At 36.9% G+C, this 19,669-nt stretch overlaps 1 protein-coding gene across 2 annotated transcripts in view; it reads left to right on the forward strand.

Moving 5' to 3' along the window:
* The window catches only part of grin2aa (glutamate receptor, ionotropic, N-methyl D-aspartate 2A, a), a 233,492-nt gene that overhangs the window by 17,879 nt on the left and 195,944 nt on the right, over positions 1-19,669 (forward strand). The window contains exon 2 of one of the 2 annotated variants that reach the window (XM_038271938.1): positions 2,138-2,635. In XM_038271938.1, the coding sequence (XP_038127866.1) occupies positions 2,141-2,635 (495 nt within the window). In that variant the 5' untranslated portion in view covers positions 2,138-2,140. Of the gene's footprint in view, positions 1-2,131; positions 2,636-19,669 lie in introns of those variants that run through there. The other variant, XM_038271936.1, reaches the window with a different exon arrangement.

The following is a 19,669-nucleotide window of genomic DNA, read 5'->3' on the forward strand; positions in this document are numbered from 1 at the left end:
AATCTCAGCCAGCTCTCGGGGTATGAAATAGTGCAACAGCTCAGGAGGTGTCCTTTGAAGTGATGCTGTGACACACTGGCCACCGCAATAATTAGTGCCATGAGCAAATGCTGCTTTATTAATGATCTGAAAGGCCTGTGTTAGAAAGTAAGAAGGGTTTAGCATTGGTTGGGTCGCTGCTTATAGGATCTAGTTATGACTTTCATTCAAAATGGTTACAGAGCAAACTTCCTTTGACCACTTTATTGTTTATTTATATTTTTTGCTTCTCAGCAGAGATTCCTTAAATATTTTCAAGTCTTTTTTTAACAGATGTTTTCAGGTTTAGTCCCTCAAACTAACTGGCTGGTAGACTAGAAATTATTCATGTAGAAGTTTTCTTTAGAGTTAAACCTCCAAGAGGGTGTCAGATAGAGCAAATGAGAGGCAATACTACTCAATTATAAGATTTTTTATTACTATAAAATGTTAAAAAATAAATGATGGTGCATGTTTTTGTTATTTATTTTAGTTTTAGAATATGTAATACATATATATATATATTAAATCTAAAAGTGCAGTCGTCATGAACGGGTTCTAAGTCCAAACTCACTCCACCCCTTTCTGCACACCCGACTATCAGAAGCTAAGTTTTAATTGCCTGGACTGAATCTGTATTCATGTTTTTTGAAGTTAAATGTGTTTGTTTAAAAATTGTTTTCACTAAATTCTAACTCAGTTTAATGTTTTGATAAATTTCATTTGAAAATGTATTTTGTTGTATCCACCCATCCATTATCTGACACACTTTATCCCAAGTGGGGTCGCAAGGGGTGCTGGTGCCTATCTCCAGCAGTCTACGGGCAAGAGGTGGGGTACACCCTGGACAGGTCGCCAGTCCATAGCAGGGCAACACAGAGACAAACAACCATTGACACACACACGCCTAAGGAGAATTTAGAGAAGCCAATTAACCTAACAGTCATGTTTTTTGACTGTGGGAGGAAGCCAGAGTACCCAGAGAGAATCCATGCATGCTCAGGGAGAACATGCAAACTCCATGCAGAAAGACCCAGGGCCAAGATTCACACCCAGAATCTTCTTGCTGCAAGGCAGCAGTGCTACCCACTGCACCACTGAGCAGCCCATTTTGTTGTACTGTAACTTAAATTTTTCCTTTTTATTCTTAGTGCTTTTATTTAATTTTAATTCAAATTTTCCCTTTCTGTGTCAGAAAACCAAGTCCTTAAGCTGGAGAATAATCAAGCCAAGATTGATGGACTGATTTCTCTCCAGGTCCAGTTAAACCTGAATAGGTGCTTTTCCCAACAGTCATTGAAAGATTGTATGCCTTAAATGTTTTGCTGATACAGTGTATTCAGGCTATAGGCAGGATGCAATATACATTCCAAATAACATTAAACACCCTCATTTGTTGGGAAATTTACAAAATATTTTGACTTGTCATTTGATAATTGTGGGCCCTTAATTTAACAGCTTAAATTACATGCAATTCTTAACAATATAGATCTCTGTTTCAAAAATCAAATAAATATTATTGCATTCACTGAGTTCTTTTTATGTTCAAAACAAAATTTAGTACATTTTGGTGGAATTAAGTTTCAGTCTTATTACAACTTTTGTGTATTTAACACATACAAATTACAAATTTGCAAAAACAGGATCAATGCCAATAGCATAGTTTCTGCTTTGTTTAAATCTTTATTCAGGTATCTGAAATGTCCATCAAATCATTGTCTTTTGTGGTTAAATGTTTTGTGAATCATAGAAAAAGAACCAATTATGAGCTCTAGAAATGTCCTTCTACTTGTTTGGCAAGCACAGCTTGTACCTGAATCCTCAGATCCCAGCAGTCGTGATCATAAAGTGTAAACTTGTTAGTCATCGTCTCTTCCTCTCACCCATCCTCAACACCCTCCCAAGGCCATCTCCCTCCCTGCAAGGTTTTGATTTTCAATAAACCTTGCAGAGAAGAAACTGAATATGAAAAAATGCTACTTCAATGTGTGGGCTACATGAATTGCACATTAACAATTTATCTCTTCTGCTTTTTCTCACCACCATCTTTCCACTCCTTTTCTCACTCTTTGATCTGTCTTCATCTGGTTCTGCTCCCCATGATCCTCTCTCCATGCAGGGGATGAAGTGGTTTAGCATCATGTCCCTCAGCACCAAAAGGAGTAAGAGGAGGAGTAGAAGGAGCAGCAGTTATGGCAGCGGAGGCAAAAGTGTGCTGCTCTCCCTGGCTCTTCTAGTGGCGGTGACAGTCATGGCAGACCCAGTGGCAGCCCAGAAGCAACGTACTGGTGGTGGCTCAGAGAAAGTGCCAGTACTTAACATTGCTGTGATCCTCGGGCGCACGCGCTACATTTCAGACCGGGACATACGTGCTCTGTGGAGCAAAGAGGACCCTATCGATGTGAATGTGGTCACACTACTGGTCAACGAGACTGACCCCAAAAGCATCATCACCCACATGTGCGACTTGATGTCAGGGACCAAGATCCATGGCGTGGTGTTCGGGGATGGCACTGACCAAGAGGCCATTGCCCAGATTTTGGATTTTATTTCATCACAGACACTCATACCCATTTTGGGCATCCATGGAGGGTCTTCCATGATCATGGCTGACAAGGTATGTGGCACTAACTAGATTTAGAAATTTGTTAGTGAATGTTTAGACCGACACTCAAACAATCTTATGAAGTAATGGATGAATGAAGGAATGTTTTGTGTTGCTTGTATGGGACTGATTTGAAGAAATGTTTTCCTTTTTATATTTTAATGTTGGATAGCAGAGACCTCTTTCAAACTGAGGAGACAATTTTGGGTTATGTGTGACTCAAATACAAATGCAATTTTACCTAGGGTATAAGAGAGAGAAAAGAACAAATAACATTGTGACAGATGGAAATAATATGAAGCATGGAAACAGAATAGGTTAGGATAAAGGAAAGCTTTGGGGGAATTGTTTTGGAGACAAGCAAAGATTTAACTGATGGACAAAATCAAGAAAAGAAAATAATGTCTCAGAAAAATTATGCAAATAAAGTGTTGTCTTCTGGCTAATGCCAGTTACATAGTCCATTGAGACTAATATCATAAATTCCACTTTAACCATGCAAGGTTCCCTTCAGTACAGATGAAAGTAGCTTGATTTGTCTCCTCATTTGAATAAGCAATCCTTGCTGACCTGCCAATCAAGTTGAATCTAAAAATGGAAAAGACCAAGCAGCCTATGATTGTGGGAATTCATGTGTGAGGGAAGAGAACATTTATTTCATATTTACAATGAACCTATATTTAAATGTATTTTTACCAGAAGATCAAAAGGAGATTACTTCCAGAGATGGCTAGATAACTGTAAAATTTTGTGTAATATTATATTTCCAATTGATAATCAATAAACAAATGTGCTTAATGTGTTAAAAACCCTTGGAGACTTAATTTAAATAAACCTGAGGATCTTTGAGAGCTTAAAATTCTAAGTATCAAAAGAGAAATCTGGTGGATTAATTAATTAGTGAGCTTAACCCTTTCATTCTACTGTACTTGTAACCCTTAGTAAACCTTCTATCTTCTCCTACTTATCCATCTCCAGCAGTCTATGGGTGAAATACAGTGGACAGGTTGCCATTCTGTCACAGGGCAACACAGAGACACGCAACCACTTAAGGGAAACTTGAAGGATGTCAGTTTATCTAATTATTAAAAAGCCATATTTTTAGACTGTGGAAGGAAGCTGGAGTACCTGGAGAATACCCACGGATGTGCAGGAACAACATAGAAACTCCTAGGCCACGATTTGAAACCAGGACCTTATTGCTGCAATGAAACAGTGCTGCAAATGGCGCCACCATGGAACCCTATATGACTTTAATAGTATGTTTCTCAATACCTACACATCACAGTATTTAATTTACTTTGGTTCTGATCCATACTTGAAACAGTGGAATTCTTTGCAATATGACAGTGTCATCCCTAATCAAACCAAAATCATTCAACTTTGATCATTTGCAAGTAGACACTGAAGAAATAAACAAATAAAACCTTTTAATGGGTATACTTAGCCTTAAAAGTGAGGAAAATAGTGTAGTCATCATACCCATAACCAGTCAACTGACTGACACTGTGTACAGGAACATTACTGTATGCTCTGTAGAGATACTCACTGACAGATTCTCATCCATCTCATTAAAAGGACCCATGTCTTTAACTCGGACATCCATACACCAAGTCTAAAATGGTTAGTGGTCTTCACAGCAATACAAAGAGGACATTATCCCTCCCTCAGTTTTACAACATTTATTGCACAATTGTCAAATAACCAACCTTCAATAGACATGACTTTACACCAGACCTACCCACTTTCCTCTTGGTACTTTGCCAGTGAACATATTGTTTGTTTGGACTGAGTTGGAACAAGTACAACCTATTCCAAGTGGGACAGAGTGCAGGTTACACTCATCTGCATGCTTTCTGTTTGCAATCAGGACCAGAGGCATTACCAGCTGCTGATCACGCCTTTAAGTCTGCTTTAACATGAGTTTTTATTATGGGTAAAATAGTAAAGTGGACATTTTTCTATGAAAAAAAGGCCTATTTCCCTAAAAGACTGACTTTGCAACCATGATAGATTAATAATGAAGGAAATCATGCTCTAAATTGTTTGAGAAATCAATATGGTTGTCAATTTAGCTGTAAAAATTATGTCTGAATAATTGCTGGAGCACGTTCACCTTAAAATGAATTAAATTTAGCTCCTCCAAATCTCCTCCTCTAGTCCATGGGCTTTTATCATAAATGTTGTACTTCTATAGATCTCTTTTAATTATGTTTCTCACCAGTCAGTATGCATGAAATAGCACTCATTAAGGTTATCCTCCTTGCAATTTATGCAGTGGTTCTGCTTATTCCATACCATTTCCAAAACCACCGAGGCTAGAAGTGAAGGGGTTTATATTTATCTCATTTGTTTTAAGTAAATACATATCTTTATTTAAAGATTCAATGGTAATGGTTTATTGATCCTCTAATGACACATGTGACATCTATCTGTGAGAGGTGAAGAGCATTAAGAAGAGAAGAAGATAAGTCTTAAGGGGCGGCAGGGAAGGAGAAAAGAGACGGTGTAAAATAAAAGGGGTGGAGAGGGGAAACAGAGAGATGAGGGGTGAGGGATAATCCCTTATTGTGACCAGGGGTGATGTTGAGTGGAAAAGGATTATAGAATGTACTGAATGGCACCTGCTTCACTCCAAGTATTTCAGGAGCACACGGGCAGTGATTTATTCTTTTATTCCTGACGATATAGCAATGATTTTCCTATTTTTTCCCCCCATTAATCTTTAGACAGTCCTAAATTATAATAATCATTTGTGTCTGTGTGCATTTCCTTATGTGCAAATAGCAGTAATTCCCTTGCCCACTGTTTTTCAGGAACTTTTCATAAGATAATTTACAGTACAGCATATAGTTAGAGTTTTTAAGTTACACATATAGAACAAAATTACACCTAGAGACTGTGCCCAATTTTTCATAGCATATAAGTACATTCTTTTTTCTCTGAAAAAAAACTGTGGTCAACAGCTTACAATGTGTTTCATTGGTGTGATCCTGTAACTATTATTTATTAATGAAGCAGAAGTAACAGAAATGTACTTGTTTTAGGTTTTTTAATTTATGGTCCTTAATTTAGCTTAGTACATTTAGGCTATATATTAAAAACCCGAATAATGCTTGTGAAAGCATTGAAGGTATAGTGGAGGATTTTTATCCTCTTATATGCATGGAGATGATCACGGTCAGCCTTATGTAAACATATGATTGACAATTAGGAGGACCACTTATTTTGATGATCCACCCGGAAAAAGAACATCCTCCCCTATACAAATTTCCCCAATGATAAAACATTTAGCCTGCAAAGGATGAGGTTTCCTTCACTGTCTCTGGGATTTAAATCAACTCCTCACACTCAGTTGGTTAACGTTTATATAGTTACACTCCGGCAGGGGAGTCTTCTTCTCCTTTGTTGTTGTCACACTTTCCCTAATCCTTATCTAAAGTATAAAGGAAGATTTGACTTCCATTATTATGCCATGTAAGATCTTCAGTGGATTTGTCTATTCCTCCATTATGCATTCTTTCTCGCCAGTGCATGCAGTTAATATTTCCCAGGGAGTGTATGCTTCAGTGTTGCCTTTGGACAAGCTCTCACCAATGTGGATATGAATGAGCAGACTCTCTCTTCGCAAAATCTCTAGGTGCTGATTACTTCACGTCAAGATAATTTCCTCGTCAAGCTTGTGAGAATAAGACCTGAAAGCTTTCCCTTTATACAAATTAAACCATGCCTATTTTTTCTCTTTTTTTTCTGTCCTTTTTCGTCCCTCTTGTCTCGTACATCCTTGCATGTTAATGAGATAAATATTGCTGTATCTGCTTTTTTGTGTTTGTCCCTCCCATACATCTCTATGGCTTTGTTGAGTAATGCACAGCTGCCTGTATTGAAAAGAATAAATTATTGATTAGAAAAAGAATGATTCCTCCCTACTGCAGTCTTAGAAGTCTAGAATGTACCACCCTACCAACCCCCTTAATACCTCATGAATTAAAAATAAAAAGAAACAAGAAAAAGCAAAAACAAAGAAAACACATTCAATATCGCTTTGCTTTTTTTTTTTTTTTTTTTTTTTTTATATACCTCCAGTGCCCCGTTATAGCTTGTTTTTCTAATTGATTCATCAAATGTAATGATAAGGGTGTTGGGATCCAGACAAAGGGAGGATCTCCCAGCTGGTCAGTTGCCTAATTTTATTCATACATTAATGGTTTTTGACTCATTCAAAGGTCTGTGATATAGTTTAATAATAATATATATATATATATATATATATATATATATATATATATATATATATATATATATATATATATATATATATATATATATATATATATATATATATATATCTATATATATATATATATATATATATATATATATATATATATATATATATATATATATATATATATATATATATATATATATATATATATATATATATATATATTAAGCCTTGCTTGTTTAATCTGACATCTTCTAGTGCTGATATTGTCTTTTCTCTTTTTAAAAAGCATATCCCATTAATCAAATGATCATTATTGTCATATATGCACAGGAAAGGTACCAATTTCTTTTTTGCTTTTAAAGTGACATGCTTGCAACCCTGCTTGAATCTCAGAGTTATAAAATGGAAGGGATTCATCATCAAATGTTAAATTCCAGTATGTTCAAGTGTCTTTTTGCTGTTTTGCTCTTTCATACTCACATGTAGCACAAATGAAACACACTTTGACTTTTATACCCAGAGCATTTTATTATGCATTTGACAATTAATCTGATTCACAAAGTACAAACAATGAATTAATGTTGTGCCTGCTGTACTGAGCAGTATTTACATGTATTTAAGGCTGAGTTTTTTTTACCCCTACATTTTGATTAAAGTGATTTCTACTCCCAGTGCTGTAGCTTTTGGCTATCTAACTATAGCACAATAAACATTCTTTAGATTCATTGCACTGAGATGTAAAGGGATGGGCTGGAGTGGGATCTCATTGTATAAAAGCCTTAGATAAACATGCCAATTTTTCTTGATACTTACTGTAACCCATAGCATGAGGGTTTGGCTCCCAATCTGAATGCTGCTTAAATACTTTTAAATATTGATTATTACAGTTATGTAATTTTTTGTATCAATACCATTTTTATGTATATTTATCTTTGGATGTTTAAAAATATGAGTGAACAAGCAGGGTTTAAAGAATGAGTTAACTATTAGTATTATTAGCTAATATATTCTTCATATAATAAGTCTGTTTTATATATATATATTGGTGAGTTTTGGCCTGGTGGTTGGAGCAGTGTGCTTGTTCTCTGAGAAGATTGCAAATACCCGGTTCAATCCCCACAGACTGCACCCTGGGTTCCTGAGCAAAACCCTTATCCCCACACTGCTCCCCGAGCGCCACACAATGGCAGCTCACTGCCCCCAAAGGGGATGGTTCAAATGCAGAGAGTGAATTTCCCAATTGTGGGATTATGTAGGAATTTGCATTTACATTTATTAGAAAAGGCTTTACAAATGTCTAGTTTGCTGTATATTCTATTTTTCGCATTTGAGATGAGAGTTATAGAAATATTTTTATTTGACTTTGATAAAGAAATCGATGTTGTATTTATTGTTTATCAAATTATTTATTATTATCATATCATTTATTATTATTATTATGTATACTTTATATAGAGAAGCCATCAGTTGAAGCAGCTGAATTTAAATCAGTTCAGTTAACTTGCTTGCAATTAGCTGCTTATAATGCAAGGAAGAATATTTATATAGCACGGTTTAGTAGCAAGATAAAATTATCTACATAAATAAGGAAATGTTTAGAAAGCACAGATCAAGGCTACTAAATACGTTTTTAATCTGGATTTAAAATTATTTAAGTTTTCAGCACCTCTTTGAATTTCGAAATTTTGAAATTCCAGATTAGAGGAGCATCAGAACAAAAAGCTGCTTCTCCATGTTTGGTTAAGGTTTTGGGTATGTAGTATCCAATTTAACCAGAGGACCTACTGTAAGATGTGTGTTCAGGTAAGAAACTGACCAAAAATGTAGTTTGGTGCTAAGCCATTCTGTGATTTATAGACTAAACAAAGTATTTTAAAATCTATTCTTTGAGACACATGGATGTGCTCCATTTTCTTAGCTTTAGTGAGGATGCAGACAGCAGCATTCTGGATCAGCTGCAACTCTCCCAAAGAATATGTTAAAAAAAATAAAGACAAATAAATAAGTGTGATATGGGTACTCTCCCATATCCCTACCTATTTGCCTGATTTTAATAAACTCTTGATACTTTTTGATTCACCTACTAGATCCTTGGCTATTGCTGGGTGCACCTTTTTCATTATACCTTTGCTGCAGCTGCTGTAGATGCAATACATTGTTTCAGGTGTTCTGTGACAGAAAGGTCTCAGTCCTTTAAAAATAACAAACATCATTCTCCTTCTGCATTCAGTGTTTTACCTTTGAACCAGGTTCTCAAAGTCCCCCTTATAGCTTGTTTCTCACATTGAGTTCATGTATTCTGCAAAAGAAGCAGAAAATGTGCCTTTCTTTTTTTTTTACTTTCTATCTTCTTTCTTGTCCATAGAAATACAGAAATCTCTTTCTTATGCTCATGTTCTTTGTGGAATTGTGGAATTATTTCATCCTCCTGAAATAAAAAAAACAACATATATATTTTTTTGTCAGTACTGAGGTTTTCTGTCTTTGCACAGGCCATAAACGAATATTACACATATATTAAATGCAAACAGATATGTTATTAAAATAGCTCAATTCCAGCTTGATTATTGTTTTTAACTTGATACTGTGAATCCAAGTTATTTTGTATTGTTCATTAATAAAGTCACTGAAAATGCCAGGGAGTTGTAGAAAAGATTACCAGCAGGAAATGAAAAAAAAAAAAAGAAATAAATAAATAGTGTTTTAAGTCATTTTTACAAATTTTATGGGATGGCCAAAAAATTGTGGTTGTATAGCTGTGTTTGTCAGAGATGAAGTGTTTCCATCCTCTACAGAAGGTTTTATCATAACTGCCTACACTACAGTGTTGTAAAGGGAATCCCTCAATCACTGACTCTTACTCAATGTTTCCATTTTACTAATTAAACAGTGACATGCAGTGTATCCACATTGCAGTCTTTATGTAATTTATGGATTCATAGGGCTGATTTCCAATTGACAATCAATCCAGGGATTCTGAATGCTTTTTCCCCAGACTATCCAGATTTATGGCGTGATGCATTAAAGGTTCCCTTCATCGAAAGCTGCTGGCTCTTGAATGAAAAGTTTTTTATTCTTATAAAGTATTAAACTCTTTTATCTGTTAGCCCCACACACCTAATGTAACTGCCAGCTTTAATGGAGTAGAGTTGTGGGTGTGTGGTGTTACTGTGATCAAAGGACATTATTCATCCGTCCCTGTTGTCTCCCCTCAGGGGGTCTAATTACACACACATCCCCACACACACACACAAACATGCACTCATGCAAACATGCTCTGTGATGTTTTCTGCTGCTCGGTGGTGTCAAACAACAAATCAGACAACAACACAGAAAAGTAAGGTAACATTTCTACAGAACCTTTATGACTTCGTCCAATTACTCTGTGGAGACATATTTCTTTGTCTTGGTCTAAATCACACAGTCATTTCCATTACTTTCAGCCCAATAAAGTACAGGGCTCACTGATCCATCAAAGAGTTACCACCCTGCAGATTCACACTGTGCATTTATATGAAAGTGCACATAGTGTATCATTGTTTTGGGTACCAATATTATTTGTTTCCTTGACTCTATAATTGGCTGTGGAGGGAGAAGAGTGCGATAATAGCATCACTAGGGTGTTGTCAGTTGCCCTATTACATCAGTAACCCTGTCCACAGTGAGAATCCCTTGGAAGCACTTTACTTGTTAACTCCTTTTATTTTGTATTCTTCCAGTACAGGGTCTGTGTAAATATGGGCCTGTAAACACAGGACTTAAGTGTCTGTTAGAACTTGCATCTATGTTGGATGTGAGTATGTTTCCAATAGCTGGATCCAGCTGTCTTGAGAATGAGAAATGGCCCCTCACTTCTCATAGGGGAATCGATTTGGATGAATATGTGGAACTAGAGGAAATAGAGCTGATAGCTTAGAGTATGAGCGTTATTTCCACTCTTTTATTTCTTTATATACCTCCATTGTCTGCATTTCTCAGGCGGGGATTGCAACAACACCTATGCACCAAGGAATACAATAAACACTCTTATACAAAGTCACAGGGCCTTGCAAAAGTATCTGCAGCTATTGAACTTTTTTCATATCGTATGCCATTATAACCACAAACTGTTCTTTACTGTGAATTTCTCAGATGCACGAGTGTTATGTGGAAAAAGAAGGTAAAATAGCTTGAATTTTGCTTTGGCAATCGTCAAAAAACAAAAACTAATACTAAACTTCACCCTACACATGCCATCCTAACAGGGAGACATGGTGGTGGCAGTATCATGCTTTAGGCAAGCAAGTATTTCAGTTTCTGTATAACTTTAAAATAAAGCCTCCAAAATATTTGCATGCTTTAGGACTAAAACAAATTTGATAACCCTTTTTTATTTTCCATTCATATTATAATTTGCAACGTTTTTGTTTTCTCTTAAATAATATGCTAGCAGTAAATAGATGTAACTTGTAGGCTTTTAATGGGTATCGATCATTTAAGCAATTGGCTTTACATATTAATATTGAATGCGTTTTAATAATATATAAAGTGATCTATTTCAGTAACCACATCTCCAAGTGCAACTCATTATATAGTATAATTAAACCTTCATCATTGTTAATTATGATGATTTTCTGCTTACTGCTAATAAAAGCAAGACATTTTTTATTGAGAAATTACATCAGACTTAAAAAACAACAACATCTCAATACAGTAACGAGAATGTTACGATACTTGCAGCCCTTTCTTCACAATGTACTTTTGACTAGCCTTTTTGGAACATGTATTCCTATTTATTAAACATGACTGCATTAAAACTTTAAGGAAGGTTTAAGAGAAAGGTGTAATAATCTTACAACACAGAGCTTTTATCAATCATAATTTGACAAATCCAAGTGAACAAGTGCAACTCCTTATGTTACAGAAACATGAATTAATTTAGTTAAAATACTCCTGTTGACGTTTGCTTTTGTCTGTAATCTTCTTACTCTCTTCATCATGCGTTTCATCCTTCAGCAGCGACTTGCTTCTCTTTTCAATCCTGTCTGTGGCCTACTAAGCCAAACCAAATCTTAACATTTTGTGTTTTTTTTTTTCAAATTACTGCTGCAGTGAGACATGGTGTGTTTTTTTTTTTTTCTGCTTATGACGTACACCGATTGATCAGGCTACAGCACGGGTTTGCATGCATTGTTCATCTTCATTGAATGTTTTCCGACATGCTTTCTGTGACCAAGTGGATTACAAATCATACACATGGATATATAGATTGTTTTTTATTTTTAGTCTTTTACTATGTTGTGTTTTAGTCCATCAAGTTTTGTCTTTTTCCTTACTCATTTTTTACCACATATCTTGTCTGTTCTTTGTGAGACAGTAGAAATCATACATAAAAATTTCATTTGTTGTTACAGCATTGTTTCTTCAGATGGGTTTTGTCACTCATGTGTTATTTAAATAAACCATCAAAGGGCTATCCTAAATTAGATAGTCTCTTTGTAATTTTTACAAAACACTTTTGGACAAATGTTAGAGAGCATTCATTTTTTGGATGCTTTAGACTGACAAAAAGAAGTGCCAACTTAAAGGTACTTTCTTTGAAATAAAGTTTTCAGATTCATCAAAAATTACTTAATTGATGGATGGCTTTCTTGCCCTTATGGTCCCCCCGCCAAAAAAAAAAAAAAAATCTGTAAACTCTGGTTGTGGTGGGGCCTACAAAACATTAGCCAATCTACTTTATCTACTGTCGAAAGTGGATTGGCTACTTGTTGTCAATCAACATTTTGAATAACTGCCCCCAGTATGTAGGCTTCAAGCGTAACTAATACGCTGTTTGGCTAGTGGTCCGCCATTACTCCTGCAATTATTTGCTGCTGCAGCTTTTTTTTTTTTTTTGTCATTTGTTCACTCCTTTGTGTTAACTCGATTATCGATGGCTGAAAATAATCCTGACAAACCTAAATGAGCACCTACACTATGGTTTTTTGCAGATTTAAGGCCGATTCTACAGTTTTGCGAGAATTTTTGATCGTGCCAAGTTTCAGCCTGATCGTGCATCATGCGATGTGTAGTGTACAGGGGGTAACAAGGGGCGATCAGCCTCTCACAACCACCTCCTGATCAGGAATCATCAAGCGCAAACAAGGATTCTTCCTCTTCTTCACAGACAATTGTAGCCACAGTTGCTCAGCCATGTCTTTTTTCAAATACGTTGTAACCTTTTCTTTTTAGGGCTTTCATCAGACAAAATTGCCAAGGCAGCGTGTTTCACTTTGATAAGCTTCATATTTACCTGGAGGCACGGATACTTCCTTCTTTTTCCTCTTCTACTCATTTGGCTTCTGGATAGACGAGTCTGAGTAGCACCATCTCTCTGCTGAACTGAGTTTTAAGTGAATTTTAGATGTACAGTTTGAGCAGGTAGATCGCACCAGAGCATCGGACTGCTCAGTGTGAGAACATACATCGTGAGCTGTGAACTTCTAAACCCTGCGGATTTGTCGTGCAGTGTCAGCTGTAGCTGCATGCAGCGATTGAAAACATCGTACAGTGTATACCTAGCTTGAACGGAAAAGAAAGCCTTATTTCAATGTAGTTGAAAAGAGCAGAGGAGGTGGAAAAGAACAGAGTTGGCTAAGTGTGTGTTTAGGAGATTATTTTTAAAGATGGCGTGCCTTGAAGGAGCACAGGGGTCTGAAAACAGATGCTTTGGTCGCAAAACTTCTGCTGGACAGCTACAGTAAACACTGTTTAATCCTGTAGTAAGTGCTGTATTTTTTTTAATTCATGAAACATGCAGCAGCGAGAACAAACCAACAAATTGTAAATATAACTCGCAGTCATAACGTCGGCAGAGACCTCTTCTTCTTATGGAGATTTCCTGTTGACTAGATGCATCCTGGCACTTTGCTGCCTCTCTAGGTGGAATACAAAATTAATTGCGGAAGCTTTTCTAGCGTAACTTTTGCAAAGGAGGGGGCACTGACTGATGTGCAGGACTCAAAAATACACAAACAACCATTGGACATATCTTCCACCACAGAATCTTCTTTCCTGTCTTTAAGCCAACTATAGAATTATAGTGAAAAGAAAATGTGTAAGCAGTATATTATATCTATCATGTAAGACATAATGGAGCTAAAGTTCTGTTCAAACAATATATAATATTAGTTTTGGCAAACTGTTCATAAAATTGGGGAACAATTTCTTTAGTGGAGGTAAAGTTCTTGTTCTAATTATAGAAAGTTGCTGGTTTGGGGTTTGTATAAAATTCTACCCCCAACTGAGACCTAGCAACGGAAATAAACAAAATTTCTCATAAAAAATAACTTGCATGTAGATTCAGGGGTGCCTGTGGCTTAAGGGTAGTGTATCCTCCCGCAGCAGTATGTCGCAGTTAGCGTGTTGCAGGTATGACGCCGATATTTTTGATTTATGCCTAATTTTGAAGTGTGGTCTACGCTATTCCACGCCACCACAGTATAGGGACAATCAAAAACTAGCTTGGATTGTGGGTGTCCGTGTGTCGGTTTGACAAGCTTGTTCGCCATCTGGAACCCCTTATCCAACACCGGACGATACGCAGTTCACCCGCGTGTGTTCCCGAAGGACCGTCGCACAGAGCTACAAACTACCATCCTATATGGTGTCTGGGATAGTGTCCGGGTTGTGCCAGGCATTACAGCCAGAGTTTCTGCCATTAGGTACCAAACAGGAAATACGCATAGTGTAGAGAGGATGTAGAATTGACCAATCAGAGGCCTCCTTTCTGTTCTCTATCTGCGGCACTGTCTGCAGTCACCTACAATTTTGGGGAGGTGCACGAGAGTGTCTGCTGGAGGGAGGGGGGGGGGGGGGGGGGTGGGGGCATACCTGCGTTAACTGTGACACACACGCAGACGAACCTGGTTTCTGAGCATAAACCAGGCTTTATTTACCAACAGCAGGCCGTCAACCGTTACTAAGTTTGCTTTTGCTTTAGGCCGGCACACACACAGTGCTTTTACTTTCCATCTGTATCATTAATATCCGCAGATTTTATTAATGAAAGAAAATTGATAGTAATCCAATTTTTCTAGTTGTTTAGGCTGGATATTTTTACGTTCAGCCAATTATTCCTATGTGGACTGCTCTCTAATAACTGTGTTAATCAGTAAAACATGACAACCAATTATAGTAGATGATTTGTTTTTTTCCAGACTATTATTACCATCTGCTGTCATTCATCCTCCTGAGTCACACACACACACACAAACACACACAGACTCAAATTTAAATACCATTCCCTCAGGGGCGCTGACATGATGGCATATTTGTTGACACATAAATATATTTGTAAAATATAACGCATCAATCAGCTGATTTTTTCCACCCCAATAAATACATTGGATACAAAATGACAGAATTTTTTAAAAGAATTCTACAAAAATAAACCTTCCACCATCTTATGCCTGTAAACCAAGTTCCATTGATTCATTAATGATTGTAAAAAGATTTCCAAACAAACTGTAAAAAGGCATGCCTACTTTCACATGCTCATCTCCCTCAGTTATATGGTAGCATTAAATAATATGAATGACACTCTTTAAAAAGTGGCAATACATTAACAACTCGTTTTCACAATGATCTGTCTAGATTTGATATATGGTGGTTTTTGACATTCCATGAAAGAGGGGTCTGCTTCTCCTCCATTTACTGGTGCATGCACCAGTTAGGAGAAATGATGATCAGCAAGGCTGGAGTTTCCCTTAAAGGGAGAGAAAACCTTATGAGGGGGAGAACATGTGTCCAATCAAAACAGGGATGCTCTGTCAAAGCCACCATTGTTTGCCATTTTATTAATAACCAGTGACATAAATTTCATGTTTGAAGAAATGTAGAGAAGAAAAAAATACATCCTCTGTTGGTTCATGTGAAGCTCAAGAAATAATCATGTTTTGAATCATAATCTGTTTTTCAATTATTAAACACTAAATTATAATGTTAATTATATTTGGGTGAGGCAAAGTATTCTTTTGACAGTCAGAGAATAAAGTTCTTAATTTTTTTGTTTTTTTAAAGTAAATGCATTTCTCTGTTTTCTGCTCATGTGAGACAATTAGAAGAATTTTATTGATACAATTCTTTTAAGACTTTGGCCTTCAGACCTCGGCAGGAAACATTAGCACTGAATAATACTTTAAAATACATAAGCAGGTGTATGAGAACAGGGATGTCCCCCCCCCCCCCCCCCCCCCAGGCCTGAAACTGGTGGTGGAGTGAAGGAACAGGAAGTGTGTTCAGTCCATAGACTGCTGGCTAGTGAGACGAATGAATAGAACACCCATAACTACCTATCTTAGTTTTGCAGGTCCAGGGCTAAAAAAACTAAAATGGCTGAAACTTTTACTTTTAAAAAGTAAAAAAAGAAATACATAATAATTTGGGTTTTTATATATAACAAATACCAGGTTTTTTATTGCATGTTTTTTTACATCACCAAGGACATCATTCTATTCCCGCTTCATATTTGGATAAAATGGATGATGTCAATTCTGCAAGTTCAATGACATTATTTCGAAAGTTTCTCAACAGCCACTACTGGCTTCTTTCATCAATGATTTGGGTCTAATACTCTTTCATCCTGTATGGTTATTTGCATATTTAGATGCACCAAATGAGATAAAGCACACCCCTATTCACATACCCCTATTATTATTACCTAATGTCTAAATCTACTAATATACCCCAAAAGAAATAAATAGTTGCAGATATTTACTACACTACTTCAACTGAGAGGGGTTTAATTTTTTTTTTCCTTATTTCATGTTTAATTATGATTTTAAATTACAATAGCTTTTTATTTTACCTTTTTCTATGAATATATTTTTCAATTCAGTTTTTTGTACTCTGATTTACTTGATGATAATGAATTTCACATAATAAATGTTTCTTAGATTTGATATTTAGCACAACCTAATATAATAAAGTAACTTCAGCGTATGCTCATACGTGGGATATAAGTTACAGGTATGTTATCAGATCGTTGACATACGTTAAGTGTCAGTTACTCATAATTTGTGGCGTAATGCCCATGGAATGATGCTTGTGTACCATTTCATGGGCATTACGCTGCCATGAGTTATGCATAAGTTAGGCTGTTATGCTAAGTTCTGCACTCGTTAGGAATACGCTATGTATATGCCCAAAATTGAAAAAGAAATGCATAGAAAGTTCAGCATATGCAGGCGTTTTAGGAGATTCTGGGACATCAGGCATTGGCTGTCTAGGTCGGCAAGGTGTGAACGGTCCCTTAGCGCTACTCAGAATAGAAGTTATGCTTTAAACTTTATAAAGAGTTGTACTATTATTACATTTATAAAGCATACATTTAGTTCTGCTGCAGTTAAAATGATGGCCAAATATGGCCTAATCAAACTAAGAATCTTGTTTTTGTTCTGGTACTGTTCTTTTAAACTTGGCTTAGGTCTGCAAACAGCTGTGTATGTATAGTTAAATACATGGGTAATCTCCTTAATGATTTTAGTTAGGTTGTCATTTTCAGGCTCAAAACTGAAAGATCCAGTATTCGAGGCAGACAAACAGATTTCTCAGAGCGTTTATTGAAAAAAATATTGGAGTGAGCAATGTCTAAGGCAGGAACCTCTGGTCGTATAGTTCAGTTAAAATCCAAAGGTAGAGAATGGTTCTGGATGGCTGACTTCTAATGTAGTCTCTCCAGAGGGTGAAGCCAAAGCTGAAGTCGGTGATGTGGTGGGTTTTCAGAGCCAGGAGGTCAGAGATCCAGTGAGGCGGATCCAAGATGGAGTTGGGTGACAGTCCCAGGTACACTACATGGTGCAGCGGATAGGCTAGATGAGGGAAGGAAGAGTCATTGGTCGTGAAACGGTTCTCGTCGGTACATAAGCAGGCAGAGATCAGACAGGAGTCAGAAGACAGGTCAGGAAAACACATTAGATGGGAACAGGCAGGCTCAGAGGTTGAGAGGCAGAATATATCAGGATCAGGTAGTCAGAACTCAGGAATGCTAGAATAAGTCTTACCAACAGCTCAAAATAATCTGCGACTGATGACTGGTCTGACGGCTGGTTAAATAAGGACTAATGTAGGTGGATCTGCTGAGCGGTAATGAGAACTGGGCGAAAAAAGGCGTGTGAAATGAGTATCAGACCAGGCATCAGAGAACAAGATCATGACAGTCATAGTACTTATGTGATTTTACCCTACTGCAGATTTCAATGCATGCAGGAAATTGTGCAAAATGCACATTGGGGAAAAAAGAGTGCATCTGCATTCAATAATTAGAATGTCTGCCTTTTTCATACATTGTTTTTCATTGCACATATTAGTCTTTATCTGATTATTCAATATTTATGAGAACTTAAAAGTTATTCTTTATATTGTCCCTAATTAAATACTTTCCTAAATAATGAACTCCACTTCTTTCTGGTGCAGTCTGCTAGGTTGTTTTTTTCTTTTTAAGACTTTCTGATATATTCAGTTTAGGAATTTAAATTTGCTACGCATTAAAGGTAGAAAACAGTCACTGACTTAAATTTTGATCAAAACAAATGCCTAAATAGACCTTCCAATCCTTAGAGATACTTTGAATAAGCGGGACATGTAATGTATTTACTACAGCAACATAACCTATAAAATTTCATTCACTGAGATGAAACTAATTTGAAATGAATTAGACCATTGCTGTTCTGTCATAAAACAAAAAGAATCATGCAAACCACAAGTAGTGAGAATCCTTTGAGTTTATTCTGGCAAAGTAGGTCTTCCTGCAGCCTTTTTCTATCGCCACTTCTTCCTTTCATCTGCATCTAATCTTGAAATCTCTCTGTTCTCTACTCTCTCTCCTTCAGTTTTCATCCCTTTTGCTATTAAGTGGTTGAAGATCGCAGCGAGAGATCTCTGCCTTTATCGAAGCCGTGTCGAAAGGGGTTGACAACAACTGTAACCAGCGCTCATTTTCCTACTTTTGCTCATGCCACCACATTTGCAGCATACTTTACAGAGCAACTGTTTTACTGGTTGGTTGACCCAGCAGTACCTTTTTTAACCCTCTGTATAACTATCTCCCTTCCTGTTTCTTTGTACCTCTGACTAAATGTGCACACACCAAGAAATATTTATACTTTTAACACACAAAGTCACAGTCATGCAGAAATGCACTGTACATCTAGTTTCTGCAGCAGGTTTTTTTAGAGACAGGGCTTGGTTCTCTTTCTTGCTCAAGGCATCTTGCGTATATTACAGTAAGTAGAGCTTCTCCACTGCAGCAACAAAATTCCATTAAAATGGACCAGTCTCTCTCCTTAGTTTTCAAATTGTGCAGCCTTAGTCGGCACTGCACCATGTTTAGGGCAGTGAGCTGTGCTAAAAGACAGGGAACGTAGAGACGCAGACAGGAAGAGTGACATGAATTAAATATATTAAATATCCCTTCGATGAGCCTCTCTCTTGTTCCTCTCGCCCTTCCATTATGATGGAAAGCCCCGTGGAGCATGAAGTCAACTGTAATTGTTGAGATACAGCGGTCTCAACAGGCAGGAGCATGGATGGATGGATGAATGGACGAATGAAAAAAGAAAAAAGGATGAATCACACAACAAGTGCAGAGAACAAACCCGAGCACCGGTGGCTGGAGGGTGGTGGTAGTGGTGGGGGGGCTCTCTCTGGGAAAATGGTGTTATTCAGGTTTTATCGGCACTCACGATTTATTCCTCCCTCCCTGACCACAGTCTGTTAAATGCACCTCTAGCACTTTGCGCTTAAAACTTGCCCTCTGAAAAAAGGATGGTGCATTGTGTCCATTAACATGAAAG

The sequence above is a fragment of the Cyprinodon tularosa genome, unplaced genomic scaffold (genome assembly GCF_016077235.1).
Source record: "Cyprinodon tularosa strain WSP-4 unplaced genomic scaffold, ASM1607723v1 ctg811, whole genome shotgun sequence".
NCBI classification, from domain to species: Eukaryota; Metazoa; Chordata; class Actinopteri; order Cyprinodontiformes; family Cyprinodontidae; genus Cyprinodon; species Cyprinodon tularosa.